This window comes from Talpa europaea (genome assembly GCF_964194135.1).
Source record: "Talpa europaea genome assembly, chromosome: 11".
NCBI classification, from domain to species: domain Eukaryota; kingdom Metazoa; phylum Chordata; class Mammalia; order Eulipotyphla; family Talpidae; genus Talpa; species Talpa europaea.
In genome coordinates this window covers 4,244,639-4,269,551 of record NC_140078.1, presented here as the reverse complement: position 1 = coordinate 4,269,551, position 24,913 = coordinate 4,244,639, and the positions used below count along the sequence as shown (strand labels likewise).

General features: G+C 44.2%; 1 protein-coding gene across 2 annotated transcripts in view; it reads left to right on the top strand.

The window, feature by feature from the left end:
- Positions 1–15,791: 15,791 nt before the first annotated feature.
- DOK5 (docking protein 5) overlaps positions 15,792–24,913 on the top strand; it is a gene marked incomplete at both ends in the record, with an annotated part of 105,819 nt that continues 96,697 nt past the window's right edge. For both annotated transcript variants that reach the window (XM_084247040.1, XM_084247039.1), the window contains one exon: positions 15,792–15,857. In XM_084247040.1, the coding sequence (XP_084103166.1) occupies positions 15,792–15,857 (66 nt within the window). The remainder of the gene's footprint in view (positions 15,858–24,913) is intronic.

Here is a 24,913-nt window from a genome sequence, read left to right as displayed (position 1 = left end):
CAGCCTAATTTCATTGTACTGCGTTTGTTCTTGGCTCTTTGGCCAACCTTGCGAAAGGTTAAGTGGAAAATTAAGGGAAAGACAAGTCTGTCTCTCTGCAAATTCGTATCCACCTTCCATAACTCACGTTTATGGCTGAACTAGGAGAATTATAATTAGAAAGTATTAATCGCTTCCCACTTGACCCCAGACTAACTCAGACAACAGATGACTTGAACTTAGTCCTAATTCCACCAATAACTACATACAAATCCCGAGAATTGGACTGACCCATCCATATGTGTTAGTAAGTATCACAAAGTGGGTGACTTAAAAAATAACAGAAATTCGTTGTCTCGTAGTTCTGGAAGCCAGAAGAATGAAGTCAAGGTGTTAGCAGGTCCATCTGGTTAATCCCTCCTGACTCTTTTAGTTTCTGGTGTTTTCTGGGTATCCCTGGCATTCCTTGGCTTATGGACACACCACTCCATTCCCTGCCTCTGTGTCACATCACCTTACTCCTCATTTTTCTGTCTCTCTTTTCTTTTTGTAAAGCTACCAGTCATTTTGGGTTAAGGCCTCATCTTAATTAGTTATATCTTATTTTCAACCAAGGTCACATTCTGAGCCACTGGGGTTAGGACTTCAATGTGTCTCTTTTGGGGACACAATTCAGCCCATAATGCCAGGATTCCACCTTCTCATTTATTTTATGATGTTAAGATTGCCTACTCCAGAGAGCTGCTGAAGGTAGAATAATGAGATTCAAGTCCTTTGAGGAAAAAGTACTCTGTAATTATTAAACATATCACTGTCAGATTAATCCAAAAGATGAGGACATATTCATGGAACCATCCTTATAAAGTCTAGAATTCTTTTATTACAGGCTCAGCCAACTTCCTTTTTACGGGACCTGAGCTCCCCAAGGCGCATTTTTTACCATCATAATAAGTAACTTCAAAATAAGTGAGATATACACAAAAGGATGATCATTTCTGACCTAGATGTAATTCTGCAGCAAGTTTCAGAAATTGCTTCTTTATTTATAGAATGGACACTTCTTAAAAGAAAACCAGTTTTTCCCCAGAGAGGTAAAGGAGTATTTCTTCTGTTTGTTCTGGAAGAAAAGGAAGCTTTCATCAGGATAGACCATCCATATTTGTTTTGTTTTGTTTCTGGCTAAATTTACAGAGAAGAGAATGTCAATTCAGACTCACTTTTATGGGGGATGGAGAGGCTGTTGGCTTTGGTGGAAGGTGTGAGTGGCTCATACACACATGGAGGGGTAAAATTGATCTGACATTACATAATTATGTAAATGAGTGGAAAATCAATGCAATTTGAGGGAAAAAAAGCAAACAGAGAAGATGTGATTTATGCAAAGGCCAAGGTTAGAGGTTCCCTATTTCAGTCTCTGTGTGTCGGGATTGTTGGTGTGAGGCCAGCAGATAGGCGATGAGGGCCGAGAGGCCCAGCCACATCATGAATATTTCCTTTCAATTGAACTGTATGCATTTTTAATTAATATACATCATACACTCATTCTGAATTTAATTAATTTCACCTTTTATATAAAACTGAAGGTATGGAAAAAGCATATATATGAAAATTAAAATCACCTTTAAACTCAACACCCAGAGATAAAGTTTTTAGAGTTTTGTGAGCTCCTTCAGTCCTTTTATACAATTAAATAAATAAATATAAGGTATTTATTTCAATTTTTAGCTTATTTATTATAATGCTAAGATATCTGTGCATTTTTATACAGAGTAATATATTCAGAGTAGTAATGAGTAATACTATACAGAGTAATAATGATATAGTACTTAGAGAAAGAGTTATCTATGTACACATACACATAAGCATACATCATGTGTGTCCATATGTATATAAAATCGACTCTCTCTCTTTCTCTTCTTTCACTTACCATTGAACTTTGGACTTTGTCCTGAAGGAATTTTTCTAGGTAGTGTTATGTGAGATCTACTGTCTGTAAAAGTTCATCTTTGGTAGCAAGAAGAAATTCTTCAGTCTAGGAGAGCATCGAAGGAGCTTATGTCAAAGACTTTTTGAACTCCTACCACTCTCAGCTGTAGAAATGAATCAGTCTTGATGTGGTTTGACTCATCAGATGATTCCCAGAAAGAAAATAAATAGCTCCTTTGTTATGAAGGGGTGATTTAAGTAATCGATGAAAAAGAAACATGTCTCGAGAAAGAAAATGTAGATGAGGAAAATGGCAGATTTTAAGCATGGCATTTCTTTTCTAAAAATAAGCCTTCCTCATTATTTAAACTTGCAGTCTGAGCATGCTAAATATGTGACACTTTAAGCCTGAGACTTCCATAAACGGCATCATGGCAAGACACATATTACAGCAACCTCAAATAATCTGTCTGGAGAACAAATCTGAGATCAAAATAACATCATAGTAAGCATCAGGGTTTTTAAGTTATCCTTGAAATTTTAGATAATAATAATAACACCACTAGAAGGGATCAAAACAGGCTTCATGGACATTAGGTAAAATAACCACATAAGACAGTAGGCTCTGCCTGTCTTTGAGATGGCTTCATGTTTCGTTTTGTTTTTTACATAAAAATCAGTGGTTTGTTGCCATTTCCACAAATTCCTCTTAATAAGACAAGTTCAAAAACAATTAAAATACTTAAAATGGGTTTTTTTTTTGCCTTGTCTTAAAGTAGAGGTTGTCAAATTGTATCTTTTTAATTTACCATGTCACAACAAACTGATGACGTTCATCTACGTGACATTTTATATCTTTGAGAATAAAGAAAAATAACTAAAGTGTCTAGAGGGAAAAATGAATTATGTATAAGAAGCAAGAGTCGGACTGGTTCCAGCCTTCCCTCCTCGAAGGGAACCAGACACCCTGACCGTTGTTAGAAGATCATTTTCAGGAAAGGGGTAACATTATGATTTCCATATAGATACCAAGATGAACATTGTTGAAAATTTTGTTTTGCTCATAAGGGGGATCCGGCTGAAATTCAAACCGGTTGAAAGGGAAAAGGTCAAAAGGGCACCGATATCTCTAGTTACAGGAATGTTGGATGAATGACAAAGGCAAAAATTGTTTTTTCTTTTCCATAGGGTAGAACTGAAAACAATTTGAGCCTCTACTATATAAGACATATTTGCTTATCTCTCAGTTATATGATTTATAGAGTTGGACCATAACTCATAATCAAGGGACAGACCTAGATTCTTTTGTTATAGATTTATTTTTTATTTATTTATGCAGTAGTAGGCTGTATATATTGGCACCCTAAGTTTACACCATCTGTTTACAAGAAAATCAGCATGGAAGTGGACCTGTGTAGCTCAAACTCTTGTTCAAGGATCAACTGCAGGAGAAGAGAGAGGATGGAGCTGACAGGGAGCCGTGCCTTAAGTTTTCCACTGTAGATCTTTATGCCTCTGAAACCTAGTGCATATGAAAGACAATCACTGAAAATGCAAAGATGTGATAAACTCATTATTTTTATTATTATAATCTGATATTTTATATCACATCTCATATAAAGCTAGGAAAAGGGGTAGGGTTTAGGAAAAAATTAGATTTGCTTAATTTTTTATCTTGCACCAAAAGTTCAATCTCAAAATTTTGTGATATAAATATGAATAATAGCTTTAAATGTAGTCATCAAATTATTAAATTAACTGCCAGGGGGATAACAATAGAATACTGTTGACTGCTGACTCCCCAAAGGGATCATCAAAATAACCTGCAGATGAAGCCATGCCAAGTTTATCTTTTATGGCAGGATGGAGGTGGGGGTGGGTGGGGAAGAGTCTTACTATCATCTTTAAAGGGGATGGCCAAAAGCAGAATATCTGTGAGGTTTTTTTCTTTTTTTGGTCTGACTTAAGATGGGGTTTTCAATACAAGGACCTCCTTGGGACTTGGCAAAGTTTGTGATATAATAGTTGAGGATTATGGATGTGAGAGAGGTGAAGATTTTGTAGTGTATTATTATTTATAGGTGGATTATGTAGTGCATATATTATTTATTCTGCAAAGAATAAATAATAATTTGATGAATCTGCTTGAGTGATTTATTATTTCATAGAAAGAAGGCACTATTGTTCATTGTACTGAAGAGAACGAGGTGAACAGTCTATTGTTCAGATAAATAGATTTTTGGCAAGTGTCTGAGACGAACAAGTCATTTGCTACTTCATTTTGGGGGCAAGAATTTCCTGGCAAAATAGAGTCATGTTAATGTATATAATGAGTGACATTGATGTAGATGCTAGCATATGGAAAAGTGAGTCATAAAATGAGCATAAAATCAGAAAACAGAAATTATAAGGACAAGCAGAAGACCAATACAGGGACCCCCCACACATGGCTGGTGGGAGTGTAGCCTGTCTGGTCCCTGTGGGAAACAGTATGGCGGTTTCTCAAAATACTACAAGCAGATCTACCATATGATCTAGCAACTCCACTCTGAGGTGTCTGCCCAAAGAATGCAAAAGCACTACTTTGAAGGGATCTAGACACTCCTGTGTTCATGACAGCGCTGTTAACAATAGCCAGGTTATGAAAACACCTAAACGCCCAGGGTTGAGGTGGAATTAGGAAGATGTGGTGCAGACACACAATGAATACAACTCAGCTAGTCACAAAAATGATGAGCTCTTGCCCTTTGTGCCAACATGGATGTTGCAGGAAGGCATGATACTGCATGAAATAAGTCAGAAGGAGAAAGACAAATATGGGATGGTGTCACTTATGTGTGGAATATAGTGGAGCAAATTGAAGGGTCTGATAAAACAAAAAATAACAAACCGTAGATATCTGACTATGAAACTGAGGCTGCCAGAGGACGAGAGGGGCAGAGAGCCAAGTGGGGAGGGAGGACCATGGTCAAGAGGGAGGACTGGAGGGGCCTTGGTGGGGGTGTGGGCTGCTAACATACACCTGGAGAGGTGAGATCCTATGCTCTGAATCACACACATTGTGACAAACCAGCATTACTTCAATTTAGAAGAGTGGAAAAAGGAAAATAAAAAGGAAAAATAAAATAGTTGGTGAAAAGATGCTTTCAATTATATCCATGCTTCAAAATGATACCTAATGATATAAAATAAAGAGCAGGCAGTGTTGTCTCAGAACATCACCAAAATATTGAGGTGGCAATAAATTAACCTAAGAAGTGAAAATTCAGAGTAAAAATGATAAATGTTGCAAAGGAAATTCTCTTTATTTTGGTGCTTCATTACTCTGAAAATAGTCATAAAAGAGCATCAAAGTATATCCATCAAAATCTGTTAGAGGAGAGAACGTAGGAGGAAAAGGAATTAGGCGGAGTCTGTGGTGAGGGGTGAGGGCACAGGCCGTGTGCTTAGTCACGGAGAGAGTGAGTGGGTGCGGTGTGGGGAAGGACTTTGGGATTTGGAGGAGAAAGGTAGAGGTCAAATTGGAGAAGGTGAAAGTCAAACAGAGTCAAACAAGGGAATGTTGTTAGGAATTCCAGTAAGAGTGTGTGGCGCAAGGAGAGAAAGAATGCATAAGAATTCCAGGTTCATGGCAGATCCATGGGCATGGTGAGAGAGAGAGAGAGAGAGAGAGAGAAAGAGAGAGAGAGAGAGAGAGAGAGAGAGAGAGAGAGAGAGAGAGAGAGAGAGAGAGAAAAGAAGAAGAAGAAGAAGAAGAAGAAGAAGAAGAAGAGGAAGAGGAAGAGGAAGAGGAAGAGGAAGAGGAAGAAGAGGAAGAGGAAGAAGAAGACGAAGAAGAGGAAGAGGAAGAGGAAGAGGAAGAAGAAGAGGAAGAGGAAGAGGAAGAGGAAGAAGAAAGGACAATCATTCCTAATAAATTTCCCAAAATTATCACTCTCTTCAACAGGGTTAATGCAAAACCGGGTCGCTGAGGCCCAAAGGCTTGCCACAAAATTAAGGCATCTCTGGCAGGGAACCACAGAAAAGGGGCAGAAAGGGCAGGTATGGAGTGAAAGGAGCAAAATCCGAGCACACATCAAGATAGTGGCCACCGTTGTCAGCCTCCCCGTGCGTCTCTCACCACACGTCTCAGTTGAGTGTCTCTACATGTCTCTCCTCCACGTGTCTCCTTCAGGTCCCCCAAATCCCTGGTCAAGTCCAAAGCCTTCTCCCTTCTCGCTTCCTGTGACTCCCTTGGGCCTACCTGCCTTCCGTGTCATATGACTTCACTAGCAGCTCAGCTCTGCCCGCAGTTAGGTGGGGTGGGGAACATGGCACCTCCTTCTTTTATGGAGATGCCTCCGCTAAACCTGCAGGAATTGAGTCAATATCCCTAAATTCTGTCCTCCTGGAAACCAGGAAAATTTACAACTGAGTACAAATTGAACAGAATCAAAACTACAGTATTAACTCCTGGCCGCCTGGCATGCCTAGCTAGTCACAGAGCAGAAGGTAGGTGATGGCAGAGACTGGTAAGGTCTAGAGCATTCATTTCCATGTTACATAATTCAGTCCTTAACTTCAAGGGCCAGCAAGATGATTAATAAGGGAATAATAAGAAACTTGAACACAGAGGGGACAGGGCTGGTAGGAGTGGTCAAACTAATTTTCAGAGAAAGGGACAAAATGAGAGCAAAGGATAAGATCCTGTAGACAATTCAATATTTAATTTAATTTAAATAATTCAGACCTCATTTATTAAGCATCTGCTAAATGTCAAGTTCTATATTAGGAACTGTGGATTCAAAGATGAAAAAGGGAAAAGTCCACCATAGAAGGAGCTACAGGCTTTGAAAAAAATGAAATGAACAGAAACAACCAATAAAGGATACTATGCAAGACTCGTCCTAAAAACACTTATTTGTAGACATATCGTGCTCAGATATCTAGTTCTTGGTACCTTAAACACATTATTATTAATCTCCACCAGAATCCTACATGGTTAATAGTAATTGTTCCCAATTTACAGATGAGAAAATTGAGAATAAGTAAGACCAAGAAATCTGTATGTAGCAGAGTTTCCAATGCCAGTAGTACCCGTGCTGGGTTTGCATATTCCTCCTGGTGGGGTCGCCCTGTGAACTCTAGGTTACCTAGTAGCACCATTGGCTGCTGCCCTCTAAATGCGCCCAAGTTATGACAGTAAGAATGTTCCAGACAAATAGCTCACAGGGGAACGAAATCGCTCTGCTGTAGAACCAGTTTCCGAGACACAGGGGATAGTGGGGGTAGTCAGACCAATTCTGTTTGATGTCTGTTTGCTTGGTCAGATTTCTTTCTTTAAATGGTAGCCCCCATGAACAGGTCTGTCTTGGGGGCTGCCTGTTGGTGTTCAACTGCATTCATTAAGAGTCATGTGGTGACTTTCCTACAAATGGATCACCCTAGAGGGAGATAAAGATGAAATGAGACATTCTGCTAGGTTTCTGCTAGTCTCAACCTCTCAGGAGTCATGTAACATGAGTTAATGGCCTGTGGGCACTGACTGTGTTGCCGTAATTTCATTCACTCCTCCATTCATTACGTCCTTCATTTATCCATTCATTCATTCAGTAATCGCAGGCATCATCCTAAGTGTTGAGGCTCATCGGTGGATGAGTCATGAAGACACCCAGATGGGAGTCACTTTGGTGGGTGACTGGGTTGAGTAGGGGCAAGAGGTCAAGGATGCCAGGGAGGTGGATGAGGAAAGACCCTGGCATGTCACACTTGTGGGCCAGTGGAGGGACATGGGTTTTGTTCCGTGCAAATGCAGCTACATCTTGTTGAATTCACTTCAAAAGAACCAAATGCCTTCTCTCTCTTTTTTTTTGTGCTAAAATACTAATGTCATGTCTTACATGTCATTCCTTCTATCATTCAGTTATATGTTTGTGGTTATTTAAATAGACTGAGATGAGAGTTAAAGTGAAGCTGACAAGGGAAATCAAAAAAATATTTAAAATATATTACTTTAGTTTTTATTCTCCCTGTAGAGTTTCTGCAGAACCAGACTCTCTTATTGCACTGACTCCTTAGAAGGTCTATTGAGTATTTGATTTCATTTAAAAAAGCCCACAAGCACCAATATTCCTCAAGAATCCTGATATTGAGTGTCAATGACTCTCAGTGATTTTTAGATATTTGGGGGGAAAGATATTATACAGTGATGATCTTATTTAATATATTAAGCATAACAATTTAATGTCTGTTGCTTGTAATTGGTTGAAATGGAAATAATCTCTGAGGAAGGAGTTATAAAATGTGTTATTGTCATATGATAGGATATGATTCCTCATTTTAATAAATGGCTAGATCTAAGTGTATCAGCCTGGACAGGTTCCAGAAAGTGAGGACAGAGGAAAGGCAGAGTATAGCAAAAAGGGTACAGAAAATATGATTTTCCCCCAGATTTACTGAGCTATCACTGATGCATGACTTGTGTAGGTGTAAGGTGTAAAGTGAGATGTTAACACACCTCGAAGGTACAACATGGCCACTGGCAGAGCATGATAGCATGAGATAGTAGGGGCATGAACAGGCATCGAGCATGACAGACACACTCATTATCTTGACTACTTTGACCACTTCACAGGTGTAGACGTACGTCTCAACTTACAAACTTGCATACTACACGGGCGGTTTGCTGTATGTCAATGATGCCACAATAAATCTGTTCAAAAATTATTGTCGGGAGTCACTGGTAGGAAAGTTAAGTTGAAAGCGACTTTTCTTCCTTACTAGTGCATTACATTGTGGTGCACCTTAAAATTAATGGCATCTTTCATTTCATAAACCACTGCAATAAATTCCTTTGGGCTGAGATTCTGGCGACTAACCTTTAAACTCTTCTGAGCTTAAAACATATAAACACAATTTGCAGCAACATGGATGGCGCTGGAAGGGATCATGCTCAGCGAAATAAGCCAGAAAGAAAAAGAAAAACACTGGATGGTCTCACTCATAGCAGGAATCTAGAAAACTTAAATAAGGGACCAGGAAAATGAATAACCATAAGAAAGTGAAAATCAAAATCAACAAACAACTATGAACCAGAGACACTTTTTGGGGGGTGAGGGGTGGGAGGGGAGGGATTGGGGTCAAAATGGGGGGGTTGCAATTGTATGGGGAATATAAAAATAAAATTTATTATTTAAAAAAAAAAACATATGCTAACTAATGTAATAGGAAAAGTAGAGGGGGCAGTGTCGGGAAAACTGCAAATTTGTGCTTAGCCATGTGAAGTTTAGGTCATTTTCCCAGGAGTTTCCTAAATGATGGCATGTCCCTCCCGGGCTCTTGGCCATCCTGTCCCCCCAAAACAGCCCTTCTGTCTTTGCCACAAACTCCTGCTCTTAACTCGGCTCTCAGCTGCCTTGGGTAAAACCTGCTTTCTCGAGTCTTCTTTTTTTGAAGCCAAGGTCACTTGACTAAGCTCAGCCAATGAGATATGTACAACTCATCATGGTCATCTAAGAAGGCAGTCCCTAAAGTTGCAATTATATTTTTGTCATATTATATTGTATATTGTCTGATGCTTTCTCCTGCTGCATAATTCATGGACATGGAAACTGTATTTCCAAGATAAAAACATTCCAGGCATGATTTAATTGTGTCTTATGAGTGAAGTTCGTCTCAGTGTCTGGCTGCCATGCTGTGGGGTGCTAATGCCCCTTCTGAAGCAAGCTCCTTCTGTGTCTTTGGACAAATCATTCCGTTCTCCTTCAGGTCTCTCGGCTATGAAAGGTGGATAATTTTACGGGGCTTGGGGGTGCTGGGAGGATTAATTAACATTGGCAAAGCACGTTGAACATGATTTTGCCCTTCTCACACATTTTACCCAGGGACCTCAACAGACTATGCCAATAGGCTGGTCCCATTTATCTCTGTTTTCCAGATCAGGTTATAGACAGGAGAAATTAATGGCTTGCCCAAAGTCACTCCCTAAACCAGGAGAACAGCCCTGCAGAGACCCCTAGAATATTGATTCCCATCTTCTTGCAACAACCACTGGAAGAAGACTTCATTTTGAAAAAGGGCTCTATAAATGCCGGTGCCTTTGTCATCTGTCTGGACTTTTGTTTGTGAGTTGGCCTAGATTTTCCTGGGTTGGCTTTGCATTGACCTACAGAGAGGAGGGCTATTATCTTGAGAAAAGAAATGCCAATATCTGGGCGCGCCTAATGATCACAGAATCTTTTTTTTTTGTATTCCCATCAAGTTCACAAGAGCTTTCTGCTGGCTTTTGTGTCCTTAGTTATAAAATTAAAGACAGGAGGCTCACTTGTGCAGAAAGTTCTTCAATTTTTTAAATTACACTTGGAATTTATTTTTAAAAAAACACAGGATAAAATTAACCTTTCCAATATTCCTGCCAACAAATAAAAACCACCACTAATGTTTAGTGTAGTTAGTCAACCTGGGATTTTTATGTTATAAAAAACTGATTTTTTTAAAAAATCAGACCAAACTGCATAATCATTTGCAATGTACGGATCAATGTATAAAAAAAAAAAACTTATATCTTCTCTGGTCTCTTTATCTTCCTCCCTCTCCTTAGTCTCCCAATTCCAATCACCCTGACCTTCTCTCTGCTCTAAATATACCACACACTCCCCTGTATGAGATGTTGGTCTTTGCTGTCCTGCCTCCCACCCTCTTGACGGTCTCCTAGGAAACAGTGTCATCTCCTTCCTGCTTCACCTTCCTAATTTCCCCCACCCCGTTCCCAGAGGGGTCCCTCTTCCCTTGTCCTGAAGTCATGGAACTTTCCTTCATGCCTCATTTTAGACTTACTTGAATACTTTCTTAATGTCTTGCACTCGTAATAGGCTCTTGGCTCCATGAAGACAGACTCTGGTCTTTATCTATTTCACTTACTCTGGCTCAAATAATATCTGAACAAGTAAGAAAGGACCTTTTGTATATCCGTTTTAGCAGTGGTGACGTGGATTTGTAGCAGAATGGTAAATGCGACTCTTCCTGTTGACTCAATTTTGTTGGGTCTCAAAAGTCCATGGAGGAGAAATATTCAGAAAACATTCTAAAGGCAAGGTGTGGAGAAATTGCAAAGAGAGTTCATCACAGATGTGTCTGGTCAATCACGTATCTCCTGCCTAGTTAAAACATTGTGGGTAATGCGGTTAAAGAAGGAGGGCTCTTTGCAGTCATTTGATCTCCTCCCCGTGGGGCAAGAAAGGGGTGCCCCTTTCTTTGGACATGGGAACTCATGCCTGCCCCACTCCCTAATGTGTGCACGTGAGCTCTGGGGGCATCTACACAGCTGCTTTGACCAGTGGCAGAGCTAAAAGCCATCCTGCCCCGAGTGGGTTGGCTGTTCTCTGAGGGGCGATGCCAAGTGAGTTCCACTGGGAGTGGGGGGACCTGAATGCACAGAAACAGCCCTGGCTCTCTAACGATGTATCACTGGGAGGACCACCTGGGAAGGCAAAAGGATCCAACAGAGGCAGGGAGCACTGGCATCCAGGGCTTTGATGGGCTCAAGGGAAGCCAGATTAAGAAGGGCACTGAGGATGCACCTCTCAGCTGGTTGGTTGATAATGACCTTGCAAAAGCCCCTTGAGAGAAAGAGCAAGTGTTTCTACCCCTGCTGCCCAGAGGCCATGAACTCCAACACTAAACTTGGAGCAAGAAAAATTGTCCTGGATTCTAATCTCTCATTGCCCCTGCGCATCATCCTTGGGGGCACAGAAGCCTGTAGTTACTGAGTGGAAGAGGAAGCAGAGCAGAAAGTCAGCAATGAAGTCACCCACCTGCAGCAGGGGATAGACTCGAAATGCAATGATTGTGTGAGATATGGGAGAAATGGACTTTTATCATTTATTTTTTATTAAGGTAATATTGATGAATAACACTGTATATGACCCAGAAGTAGGATCCCACCTCTTTAGCGTATGCTGCTCCACCACACCCACCAGCAAGGCACCCAACTATTCTAGAAATAGCTAAAAGGCCAGGCAGGGACCTTCTGGAGGTTTCATGCAAGTTTATAGAAATAACTTTGCATTGAGTGAAATTTAATGGGGAATGACATACAATTGATCCCAGCTCCTGCAGAAATATATGTCCATATTTCCATATAAAAATATATGTATACATGGAGGTATATGCATATATGTAGATAACAATAATAAATGACACTCAAGTGAATATTTTCATAACTAAATACTTGAGCCTTTGGATACGTTTCCAGAATTGGGATTATATCCAATTCTGGATACAGTTGGACCAAGTATAAGCAATATCAAAGATTTGGGTAGTTGAATAGATTTTATCATTTATGTTTCAAAACAGTCATATCAATTGAAATAAATTTACAGACTGGCAAGACGGTGGCAGAGTGACAGATGCCAGGCTCACCTCCTCCTGACACAAACAGCATATCAAAGTGAAAAGCCCTGAGGGTTAACTAATTATCAGTAACCCAATGCGAGCCTCCCTGGACCCAAAGGGGTGGGAGAAGCTCCAAGCGAAGAACTTTGTTTAAAGGAATAGCCAGGAGGGGGAGGGAGAGGCATGAAAACAGGGGAGGGGATGTGTTCTCACACAAGGCACTGTGGTCCCTTGAGGGACTACACCCGCGAGGAGAGACCATGCATTGTACAAAAATGAAGAACGATGTAAAATAAATATAAAATAAAACATTTTAGAGAATAAAACAAAAAAGGAATAGCCGGGCCGGACAGCCCAAGAGGGAGGCAGGGCTGCTACAGCTACTACCTTTGTCACATACCAGTATCCGGGCTTCTGAGACCCAGCCCCGCACTGGATAAGGGGGGTGCATGAGCCGGCACCCAGGATGCTCTGTGGGAGAGGGGAGAGGACTAGGGGTGAGGGTGTTAAACAAGGACCCCTGGCCAGGCCTGAGGCTCATCCTACAGAAGAGCTGTAGCCTGAATGGTCTGCGCACCTGCACCCCGTGTAGCGTTCTGGCTGCTGATACCTGACACACCTGCCACCTTCTGCCCAGGGTGGACACGCAAACCCCTGCACCCCGCCAAGAAACACTCCCCAACAGGGATTTCAATGCCGGAGTCTATGGGGGGGGGTTTGATCCTGTGGTGCCTGATGCTCTGGTTCTTTTAATCCTACGACCTCTTGTGGGTACCGGTCCCCTAACTACCCCAACAACGACACTGGGGATGGTGGTGGGAGAAATAAATTAAAAAAATAAGTAAGTAAAACAACAAAAAATCAAGAAATTTAAGCGGAGAATTTTGCACTCTCACTAGTAGCTCCGTTTCTTTTCCTAAAGAATTTTGGGTCAAGCTCCCTGAAAGTAGATTTCTCTGCGGTCTCCCCATCTCTAGTCCGTCCCTTCTAGTCCATTCTTCACTCATCAGGGAGAATATGATATTTCAAGAACATATATCCCTCGCTGCCTCGGGGTTCCTTCCTCTGACTAGACCGAGGTTCTAGTGACCCAGAGGAGGTGGATTTTGTGGCCCCGCAGGCCCCAGGGCCTCCTCCCTCAGCCTGAGACAGTGCCGGTCCTCAGCTCTGCAGAAGCCACGGCCCTCACACCCGGGCTTGCTGAGCCGGGGCGCGCTCCCCCATCTCTGAGCTGCTTCTCCTCTTTCCTGTCACCTCCTGGAAACCTTCCCTCCCAGCTCCTCCAGAGCTGCTCTCACTCCTCCCTAGCGCAGCTTCCATTTCCTTTCCGCCGCCATCTGTAGCTCTTGAAATAGTCTTTCCTCTCTCCCGTTGGGCTCTCTGCTCCATGGGGACAGGGACTTCGCTTAGGTGTGGGGTGTGTGCCTGTGTGTGGGATGTGTGTGCCTGTGTGTTGTGTGGCATGGCATTTATGTGTGTGGTGTGTATATGTGTGTATGTGTGGCATGTGTATGTTGACAGATGTGCGTGGTGTGCATGGTGTGTGTGGCGTGGGTGTGTATATACAGGTGAGTGTGTATGTGATGTGTGTGTGTAGACAGATGTGTGGCACGTGTGGCGGCATAGTGTGTATGTGTGGGGGCGTGGGTGTGTATATACAGATGTGTGTGGTGTGTGTGCATGGCGTGTGTGGGTGTATACAGATGTGTGTGATGTGTGTACACAGATGTATGTGGCCTCTCTTTGTTCCCATGGGACCGTGGACTTGGTCTGCAAACGGTGCGCTGGACATGCGTCTCCCATGGATATCTTGAGTTCACGCCACCAGGGGAGCTTTTTGTTTTTGTTTTTTAATTCTAAACCTTCCCAAAGAATTCTCCAAGTGACTTTGTCAGGTCATCCTCTCCGGGTGAGGGATTTAAAGTTAAAGCATCGGGCACGTGGTGACCCAAGGGCTCCTCTCTTTCCCAGGCGCCCCCTCCTGTCAGAGCCGCTGCTCGTTGTTTGGGCCGGGCTGGGTCTCCCGGACACGCTGGGGGAGGCTGTTGGGCTGCGTCCTCAGGCTCAGGGCACCAGCAGCTCGCGTTCCGGCGAGAAAGGAGCGATCCAGCAAATCCTAACAGACGAAAGGCCTTCTGCTGCTGTCAGGTCCAACGGTCCTCGAGATGCAAAACGCACCTTCAGATCAAGGGCCCCCCAGACTTGAGGGTCCACCTCTGGGAACACGAGCCACCCCATTTCGGGTCCAATGACCGGAAGGAACTTCCCCCCAGCACCCCCACCCCTCTGTGCTCGGAAGGGGTGCAGTGCAGTGAGCACAGCCGAGTGGGTCACACCCCACAGCCCCCCGCCTGCAATCCCAGCCCAGCGGGACGCGGGCGAATAAGTCTCTCAATTCCTCTGAGTTCACTTTCTGTAGCATATGGAGGGCGGTAACGACCTCATTATTCCTGTAGCAGGAGGAGCGCAACGCCCGCAGCCTGACGTCCAATAAATGCTGGCTGCGCGCAGCTGAAGCCTGCTCTGACCTTGGTGCAGCCAAGGGCAGGGGTGCCCCCCCCCCACTTTACTCTCTAGGCAGACCCCCTAATGGTTGCATGGTGCTCCCCCCATTGCCAGCCTGTGGAGGCCTAAATATGGTCCTGGGGTTTACGTAAAGTGGGGGCCACCTTACACGGGGCAGGGTTGTTTAAAGGGGCCCCTGGGACCTACCCTGGCTTTGGGGGGACAGGTGTGGACGAGCCGAGTCCCGTGCCCCGGGAAGGCCCGGCTGAAACCAGGAAAACTGAGAAATGATACCCCCAGGGACCGCGCCCCAGATGCCAAGGAGCCCGAGGAAGCCCCGGGGTTACCCCAAAGGTAATATCCCTGCCCTCCCAGGCCAAGGTCACGACCAGCCCTGGCCACGCCGCCTCCAGGACGCGCGCGCGACGGAGGAGACCCGGGTCCTGCGAGGGCCGAGCGAGCCGGGCGGGCGGCGGCCGGGAGGGGCGCAATTTGCTCCCCCCTGAATGTGCCCCCGGCGGGCGCGGGGAGGCGGAGCGGGCCGGGCGAGGCGCGGGGGCGCCCGGGGGCGCGCGCCGGGCCGGGGGGCGGGGGCGCGTCCCGGGGTGTCCGCCCGCGGGTGGGCGCGCCGGGCGCCGCGCGGCTCCTCCCCGCGCCCGCGCCCCCGCGCGCTCCTCCCCCGGGCCGGGAGAGGCCGGGCCGGAGCCGGAGCCGCCGCCGCTCCTCCTCCCGGGGCCGGCCGATGAGTCAGCTGACGCCGGCCCCAGCCCTCGCCTCGCGGCGCCGCGCTCCCCGCGCGCCCCGAAGTGGCTGCGAGCCGGCCGCCCGCTTTCGGGGCTCGGGGCCCGAGAAAGTGACGCGCGCGCCGCAGCCGAGCCCGGCCGCGCGGCTCCCCGCGCCAACTTCGCCCGCCGCCCCTCCCCGGGGTGCCCCCCGCCCCCCGAGCCGCCCCCCGAGCCGCCCCCCAGCCGCCCGGGCGCGCGCCGGGGCGCGGGTCGCCGCCGTCCGGGATGGCTTCCAATTTCAACGACATCGTGAAGCAGGGGTACGTGAGGGTCCGCAGCCGGCGCCTCGGGGTAAGCACCCAGCCTCTCGCTCCGCGCCGCCGGCGCTGGGGTCCCCTCTCGGGCGCTCCGGGGGGTCGGCGCCGCCGCGCGCGGGGGGCGCGCCCCGAGTCTCGGCGGCAGCGCGCGGCGCCGGGGCCAGGTCGGGCCGGCGCGGAGCTGTCCTGGTCGCGGAGGACTCGGCTGCCCGGGGGCGGCCGCCGGAGCCCGTCTGCGGGAAATAAACATTTCTCGGCAGCCATGGGAGTCGGGGTGCCGAGCCCGCCGGGGTGCCCCGGCGCCCCGCTTCCCCCGCGCGGCCAACTAAACTTTTCCGGGGGGTGCACCGGCCGGCGCGGGAGACGGGCGGGCCCTCGCGGGGTGACAGGGGCGGTGACCCTGCGCACCCGAGAGGGGTGTCTGCCAAGCAGGTTTCCTCGGGCCGCGACCCACACCTGCCCAGGGGGTGCCCAGACGCCAGGGCCACTTCGGGGTGACAGCCGGCCCCGATCTCCGCCAGCTGGGGCTGGGGTGGACTTGGGGACTGGTGCACGCGTTGGAAACCCGCTGCCAGACTCGGGGGGAGAAGCGAACCCCCGGCGCAGACCGTGCGCTCCCCGACTCCGGACTGGGCAGCGAATGAATGAAGCCTCGGGCGCTTGTGGGGGACAGAGGCCGGCTCAGGGGAGGCTCCTCCTTAAAACCCCCTCTCTCCCCCCACCTTCTCTCCATGGATGGGACTTCAGAGAGCGCTCGCTGGGCCTCTCTCTGGGTTTCAATGATGCTAAAGGAATTCTTGAAGATACTGGAAAGATTTTAAAAAAAAAATTCATGGCAGCGCATTTCTCTTTGTGTCCAGGGTTGTTGCTGTTTTTGTTTATTGTGTGTATTGGGGTGACGGTGGGAGGGGGGTCAAGTTAGTCATGTTGGGTCCCCTCATAAGGGGATGGTCCCGCCGGGAGTCCTCAGCGGTGATGAGTGGCTTTCTCTGCAAATACATGTCACCGGCGTCTTTCTCCTTGATGATCTTTGGACTTTATGTGCCCAATAATTTTACTGAAAATTGAAAGGAAATTTCACAGTGGTGAGCAGGGAAGAATACCTGGTGATGGGGAACATCTGTAATTATTAAAAACTCTTGCCTGGTTGGTTTTAGTCTTTTGCTTTCTTCCCCTGCTGGTTGCCATGTTTTAATAATTCTATCCCGGGTTATTGTGAATATATAAATATATAATTAGGGAGAATTGGAACAGAACTAGCCAATCCCTACCAGCTCTGCCTAAGTTTCTTTGATTTTCTTTTCTGCTATGCAAATATTCTCATTAGCAGAAGCAACCCAGTGACTCTGATGCAAAAGGCAAGAAAGAATAGGTACTTTATATTTTTGATCATCGGGTGGACTAGCCAAGTGTTGCAACTTTATAGAGAGCATAAAAAATACCATTCTAATTTTAGGTTAATTCCATCCTGTCAATGGAAGAAACCGATAAGAGACATCTCTTCAGTGTTAAGGAGCATTCCAATGGGAAGAGAGAGGGCATGCATTATTAATGCACAAAATGTGAATAATTCATAAGGATCGGGGTTGGTGCCAAATTGTGACACATGGTGATTTATTTGAAAGACTAGTTACCATAACTTTCTAGTTTATGGTAATTGAGATTATTTTACTATAGTGTTACAACTGACACAATGTATTCCTATGTGAATGCCAATGTTTATGGATAGATATTTGAAGCAGAAGGAAAGGAAATAGAGTTTAGTTTGCTTTCCTTTTATGTTTTACAGCATTTTGGATGCCAACAAGCAGTATAGTTTCTCAAGATGTAGTCATTTCATCTGTGTTAACATTCAAATAAATTTTAGAATTCTCTGGAGTGGCAGTTATTGCTCAGGGAGAAAAAAAGGTCAAACTTATTATCAAGGAGATATCTGGTCTTATTGACTGACATTGACTTTTTTAAATCACCAGTTAATTTTTAAAAAGTAGCCTAATGATATAATTTCTTTTTTAAATATTTATTTATTTATGCATACAAGAACTGGGGTGCAGGCCAGAGATGTGTGTGTGTGTGTGTGTGGGGGAGGAGGTTAGAGGTTTCATCAGAGACAGAGTGGGGAGCAGAACAGGTGGATCTACTGAAATCCACTGCTGAGGCGAGCAGCAGGGAGGCAGGAGAGGTCTGCTGCGCCATGTGAGTCAGCTCCCTGGCTGGGGACGGAACCTGTGCTGCAGTAGTTGTGGATTGCTTCATAGTGCTGATGCTTAACCCCTTGTACTATCAGGAAGGCCCCAATGATATAATTTCTTTATGTAAATTGAGGAGGCTGATTATGGAGCCATCAGAAAAACCTGCAAACTGAAGTTTTCATGGAGGCTGCAAGGAGCACTTCAGGGAAGTGGCTGAGGGACCCGGTGTCCACACCAAGGAATGTTACTGGAATTCATCTGGCTGCACGTAGTCCAGAACAGTGCACAGCATGCCTGCGTCTCCAGGCGAGGACAGCACGTCTGGTATAGAAAAGGTGCTCAGTGAGTGCACGTCGAAATAGGCATTGAGCTCCAGGGTGAGACTTTGCCATTCCTACGCCCTTTTTGGAACAAATTTGACATGGTGGTTTTATTAATGGAATCCAGACAAGTGTCTGTGGCTTAGCACCACATTTAGGAGGGTTTATAATTAAACAAGAAAACAGCATTTCATGGTAAGCAGCTGTTGTGCCAAGGAATGCTTCCTCGGATTCGTTCAAAGAGCCACTAGGATGTGTGCTGCTTCTGAGATTCACCAGCTCTCTGACTCTTGATGGCACTTGGCCTTGATTTTCTAATCTGTTCAATGAACACTCCTCAGTGATGCTGGGAGTACCAAATAAGCACTATTCAAAGACCGTTTCAGAGAAAACCTTTGCAAATGCATTGAATGCACACGGCATGGAACCTGATTGTATTATTTCTTTGATAGAAGCATAGAGGTGTGAGTTAGTTAGGAGGCCGGGATTTTTTATTTTCTTCTCTTGCTCTTTGGAAATGTCCAGAGGCTTAAGTATTTATGCAGCTCTTAGATGTTCTCATAAAGTTTTGACAAATGAAAAGCATCTAAGTGATGTTTCAACAGGATTATTTTTCAATGGTTGAAGTAAGGGATCACCGTTAGTTGAGATACTAAACAGTTTAAGTGATTAAGTAATCAATTTATATAGAGACTCACTTTTAAAGATAAGCATCAAAAAGCTTAATGAACTAAACTCATTCAACTCAAAAATTTCAGTGTCTTCGCATCTTCATTCCCCAGCTCCATCTCCATTGAAGAAGCCTCAAACTGTGTTCTGTGATGTTTGTTGAGGATCATCAATGTTCTTCGTGTTTGGGGCATTTTGATGGGGGGACGGGTTATCTAGCTACTACACAGAAGACACTGAAAATGTATTAATAGATCAGTTGTAAATCATGTGGATTTGCACGCCATGAACCTCACCAAATGTGGGGCCTACACACCCCCAGGTAATGGTTCTCACTTGGTGTCTTCCTTTACAATGGAGGGCCTTTTCCAATCAGTAACTTCTGTGGCTTGTCCACGATGGAGCCTCAGAGTTTGAACTCAGACTTACTCTCTATGCGCAGTCCCCCTCAAACCTCTTAAGTACCATCTCTATGCTCCATCTACGCAGGACCTCCACTGCCCTGCTCACATCTCCACCAGTGTCTAATGGTCTCATACTTAAAACAGCCAGACCCATGATTCTTTTATCCTAAGCTGCTTCTCCTGGAGACTACTTCTCACTGAGGGGCCCTGTCACTTTAGTTGTCCAGGTGGAAATCCATCCATCCATCCATCCATCCATCCATCCATCCATCCATCCATCCATCCATCCATCCATCCATCCATCCATCATTCCACCCACCCACCTACCTGCCCATCTACCCATCTCTCCACCCACCTAACCATCCATCCACGGTCTCTTCCTATAATGTTGCAATAACTTCCTAATGTGTCTCCCTGGGTGCTCAAACCACCATACTTTTTTCTGCAATTCAGAGTGAAAGCCATACAACCGGCTCTGAGTCCCTATACTGACTCAGACCCTTATCTCTTGCTCTTCCCTCTACTCAAAATGCCATTCCTTCTCCTCAGAATGCCGTTCCCTCTGCTCAGAATGTAGGTCCTCCAGGCCTCTCCTCCTGGCTGTCTCTCTCACTCCCTTTAGCCTTTTTCAACTGTCACCCTTTTCAACGGACACCCTCCCCCTCTCCTCACATGTCTTCCCTTTTTTCTCCCTAGACTTATCATCCTCCCATTTTGGTCTGTGTTCTTTACTTGTTACTTGCCTGCATCCCGCAAATAGTGTATGGGGCTCCACAAGGGCTGGGAGTTCTCTATCTTTTAGCAAAACCCCAGTGCCTGGAACAGTCCCTGGCATGGTGGAACACCTGATGGAGGGGGTGTCTGTCTTTTCCAGTTCCTGTCTTCTCAAACTGTGTCATCACCCACACATGTGCCCAAGCACTCTGGGAGTCATCCTTGCTTTCTCATTCTCTTTCCCTCCCCCTCTGTAGACTTCACCCCCAGGTTCTACCTCCCAAGCTGGTCTCAGTCTGCTTGCTTCTCGTCATGCCCATTGCTGTCATCCTAGATTGCTTTTAATGGAATAAGTGAGTGAATGAATGAATGAATGAATGAATCTGTCAATGCATACTGGTTTAAAAACATAGGCTCTGACGTGAGATTAGGTTCAGATCCCAATTCAGCAACCCTTCTGTGGATTTTGATGAGTGACTAACATTTGTAAACCTCGGTCTCCTATAAAAACAGGGAGACGCATGTCCCCCACCTAACAGATAAGCCTCTTAAAGGACTTAGCCCACTGGCTGCCACCATCAAAACCCAATCAATGTTTATTGCAGCTCTCACTCTTACTGCTGGTGCTGTTGGAAACCAGTGACACTCAGGTGGCTATTTTCACTCCTTCTGTGCAACAGCTATTAATTCAAAGAGCTTGTTGTTTTGTTAGGAAAACAAAATTAATATTTGTGAAATGATTCATGTATAAGCACATATACCTTGGTGCTGATGTGAGGTAGAGAAGGAATATTTGCCTTTGTAAGATTTTTCATGGGCTCTAGGTACGGAGCAGAGCTGTCTTGGACAGCAAAGCTCATCTCCATGTAATTTTGGACTGAGTTCATCAGACTAGGTGGTCCTCCTGTTCATTTGGAGATCCTTTTCCTGGGTGACAGGGAATGGATTTGAAAATTTGATTACTTTTTAGGTCAGATCTTAGGAAGAAATATTTCCTCATGCCCTGTGTTTTTCTGTTTCACCTGACCCAGTCTACTAAAGAAGCTTTGATATTTCATTTCGGGATTTTGGATTACAGGTGATCAGGAACCTGTGCAATTTTCATGGTACCATAATAAAGTTACAATGATAACACAAAAATCATAGAAAGAGAGAAATGTATCGTATACCATTGTGGATACAGACATCCCAGTCTGCGGGGCTTGGGTTCAGGACCCCATATTCACAGATTCACAAACTTTATGTAAAGTGGTGTAGTATTTGCTTATAAACTCTATATTTCCTCTCTTCATTTATATCATATTACTTAGATTACTTATAATGCTTAATTACAATATCAACTGATAATACCCAATACAATGTAAGTGCTTTCTAAATAGTGTTATATGCTGTTCAGGGATAATGGCAAGAACAGTAGGTCTGTCCATGTTCAGTGCAGATACAGCCATTGCCAGCCTAATTGCATAGTGTGGATTTTCCATCCAGGGTTGAATCTGAGGCTGCAAAACCCGGAATATAAGGCTCAAACACACACACACACACACACACACATACACTATTCAATGAGAAGAAATCTACATTTTTAAGCAGTTTTATTATTTTGGGGACTCATCATCTTTGGCATTTTAAGAATTTGGTTTTTATTTGAGATTTATATCTTTTCATATTTTCATCAGATACTGATTGAGTGTTCAGTAATATTTGAATCAGGATAAGTCTCCTAATGTAAGACAGGTAGAGTTGACATTCTCCAGTAATTGACAGTCTAATTTTGAGCCTTATTGTTAATTTGAGATTAGTCACTATAGTTAAGGTGAATCGGCTTGAGTAAAGGGTCAAATATTAAAGTCAAAAGACATCTGCTCTATCTTCCTCTTCCAGTTTTGTTAAGTGAGGAAAAACAAATTGGATTTTCCTTTCACTCTAGGAATTTGACTTCAGTCGGTTGGAAATAAAACCTTTGGAGACTCTATGCCAAGAAGGAGAGATTATAATATTTCCCTCCTCCAACCCTCTGTTTCTTTGAAGCATCGATATAAAATTGTGAGTTTAGAAATGCCATAGATAGATATGAATGTTGAAGTTAAAATAGCTTCTTTCTAGAATGCAGATGGCCAAATTTGGATAAGTATCTGGAAGCTGATTTTTGCAGAGCATTTGGGGAACTATCTTGACTTTAATGGTGCTCTCAGCCTCTGCTGATCCCTGGGTCCCAGAGAACATAATGTCCTATTTCATGGTCCAGAGTGAAGTTTTTCAATGAGGCTCCAGCCATGGGATGCAGTGACTTTTCATAACTTCTGTTAGATTCCTGTAGAAATCTGGACCTCCCTGGCCGAGACCCTCTCTTCTTTCCACCTGCTCCCCCTTCCTAAAAGTTAAGAACCACTGTCTCATTTTTACATTTAAAATATCTATTTTTAGAAAATCGTAGTTTCACATGCATTTGTACCACAAGCACAGAGAGCTGCCCCAGTGCCTTTCTGTCTGTACGTGCATTTAGGTAAATGCCCGTTCAGGGTTCTTGCCCATTTTCTAATAAGATTGTTTTTTAACTGTTGCATTTTGAGAGTTCTTTATCTTTTCTAAATTTGGGTCCTTTTCAGACATGTGGCTTGCAAATAGTTTCTCTCAAGGTGAAGCACTATCTTTTTCATCCTCTTAAGCAGGCCTTTCACAGAGCAAAAATTTTAACTAGGATCAAGTCCAGTTTCACATTTTTTTTCTTTTTGGGTCATGGTTTTAGTAGTAACGTTTTGCCCAACCCAAGATCCTAGACACCTTTTTCCTAAATTGTTTATAGTTTTACCCTTTGCATTTAAGTGCATGGGCCATTTTGAGTAAATTTTTGTGTAAGTGTGCATTTTAGGTCCAGAATTTTTTTTTTCTTGTCTGTGGATTTCCAGTTCCCACACATTTTGCTGAAAGAGTAGTGTCTTTTTTCCACCAAGCATATTTACGTGTATCTGCTTTTGAGCCCTCTATTCTGCTTCGTTTTGTTTTGTGACCTGTGTGGGTGCAGTGGGCTCTCCATATGTGTGGCTACACAAGAAGTCTTGAAATAGGGTAGGCTGACTCTTTCCACTTTGTTCCTTGTTTTCAGAGTTGTTCTGGTTAATCTAGTTCCTTTACCTTTGGATATGAAGTTTAAATCATGTCCCTAACCAGTCCAAGTCTGGCTGAGACTCTCTGTCTTTTGCTCTCAAATGATTAAATCGCTGCATTACTTTTATCTTGTTGGAAATAGGATACATCCTTTGGATATCAGCTTGGCCACTGGCTATGCCTTTGGGGATACTGGTTCCTCAGATGCAAAAGTGAGGATGATAATATACCCCTTATAAAAGTTAAGTATATCAAACTCTTAACCCTGTGCCTAACGCATAGTAGAAACTTAATGGATGGTTATCCTGTTGATTTTTGTTTCTTATTGTTTATTGTTGGTCATTAACTGTAAGAACCAGAAGGTGATAGCAATTAATTCTGTCTTATCCCAGCAGAAAAGTGATGGCTTTGATGATGAAAAACAACCTTCCTCTAGCTGTTAACTTCAGCAGCACATTTTTATATCGGGGCTGCTTAGGAACCACCAATGAAACATCATCTTAGAAAATATAGAGTTGGGTGTAGTAGCCATAATGGCAAACTTTTGATGAAAAGATTAACCACAATATTTTATCTATTAACTCTATTCATGTTCCTTGGATGTGGGAAGTAGATATTGTGAGAGGTCCTTTGAAGGCAACAAACATCATTGAATCATAAAATGAGAAAAAAGTCCTACTTTTAATTATCACAAAACGCTTCTGGCTAGTAGGTCTTTTAATGGAGAGAAAAGTTAGGTACTGCCTTCTGTTAACAATATTGCATTTCATTGCATTCATTAACCTTATATTTTATCTAATTTTATATTTATCTTTACATTTACTGGTTTTCTATTTAAGATAGAACTGTGTTTCTTCCTATTTAAAAAGTGGAGTCGCTTAATAGAAAATTAACTCATGGTGCAAGTGTTACCAAATCATGGTAAAAGCTGCAAGATAGAGGTTGGAAGTCAGACCAGGGCTAATCCAGCACTTACCTATGTCAGTGCAGTGTCAGGGAAACTCAGAACCATTATTTTTATCTTTTTAAGTAGGTTTTCTGAAAATTTCCTTATTTTTCGTTGCTCTGTGGCTTGATCTTACCACTGATTCCAAGGGTCTTTGTCTGGCTTTTACCAATTAATCCCCCGGCAAATTTTGAAAGAGTCGGTAGGTTTCAACTGAGGCATGTTTTTTTGTGGCTCACGCAGTAGGAAAGGGGCAAAGTGTCCTGAGCCAGGCTCTAGACCTGTGAGTGGTGGGGGTCCTGGTTTTATGGGGTTTGTTACCAGGGCAGATAACAGGGAGCAGTTCATAGAGTGTTTGAGGTGGGGCTACAGGTGTCTCCATATGTCACATGTCTCATTAGCATCTTAAGTCCCCTCCCAGGGATGTGCATTTTTGCCTGCTAATGAGTCATAGGTGACTTCTAAGTCAGTTTTCTGCTGTTTGAGTCAGTAAGGTCGTTAGGTTTTAGCTGGTTCTTGCATCCTTGTCAGAAAGCAGGAAGCCACAGTGAGGCTCCTCATTGGTGATTGGCTAACTGGGGTTTTGTGGAATTTCTACTCTCCTGGGGGCTCCATCAGAGGAAGGTAAAGCAAAGTTTGGGTCCAGGGGTCCTATAGCAATCATAGACAAATACCTTAAAAATTGGGTCTTACAAAAAAATATCCCATCTATGCAATATCATCCTCTCAAAAAAACTTCC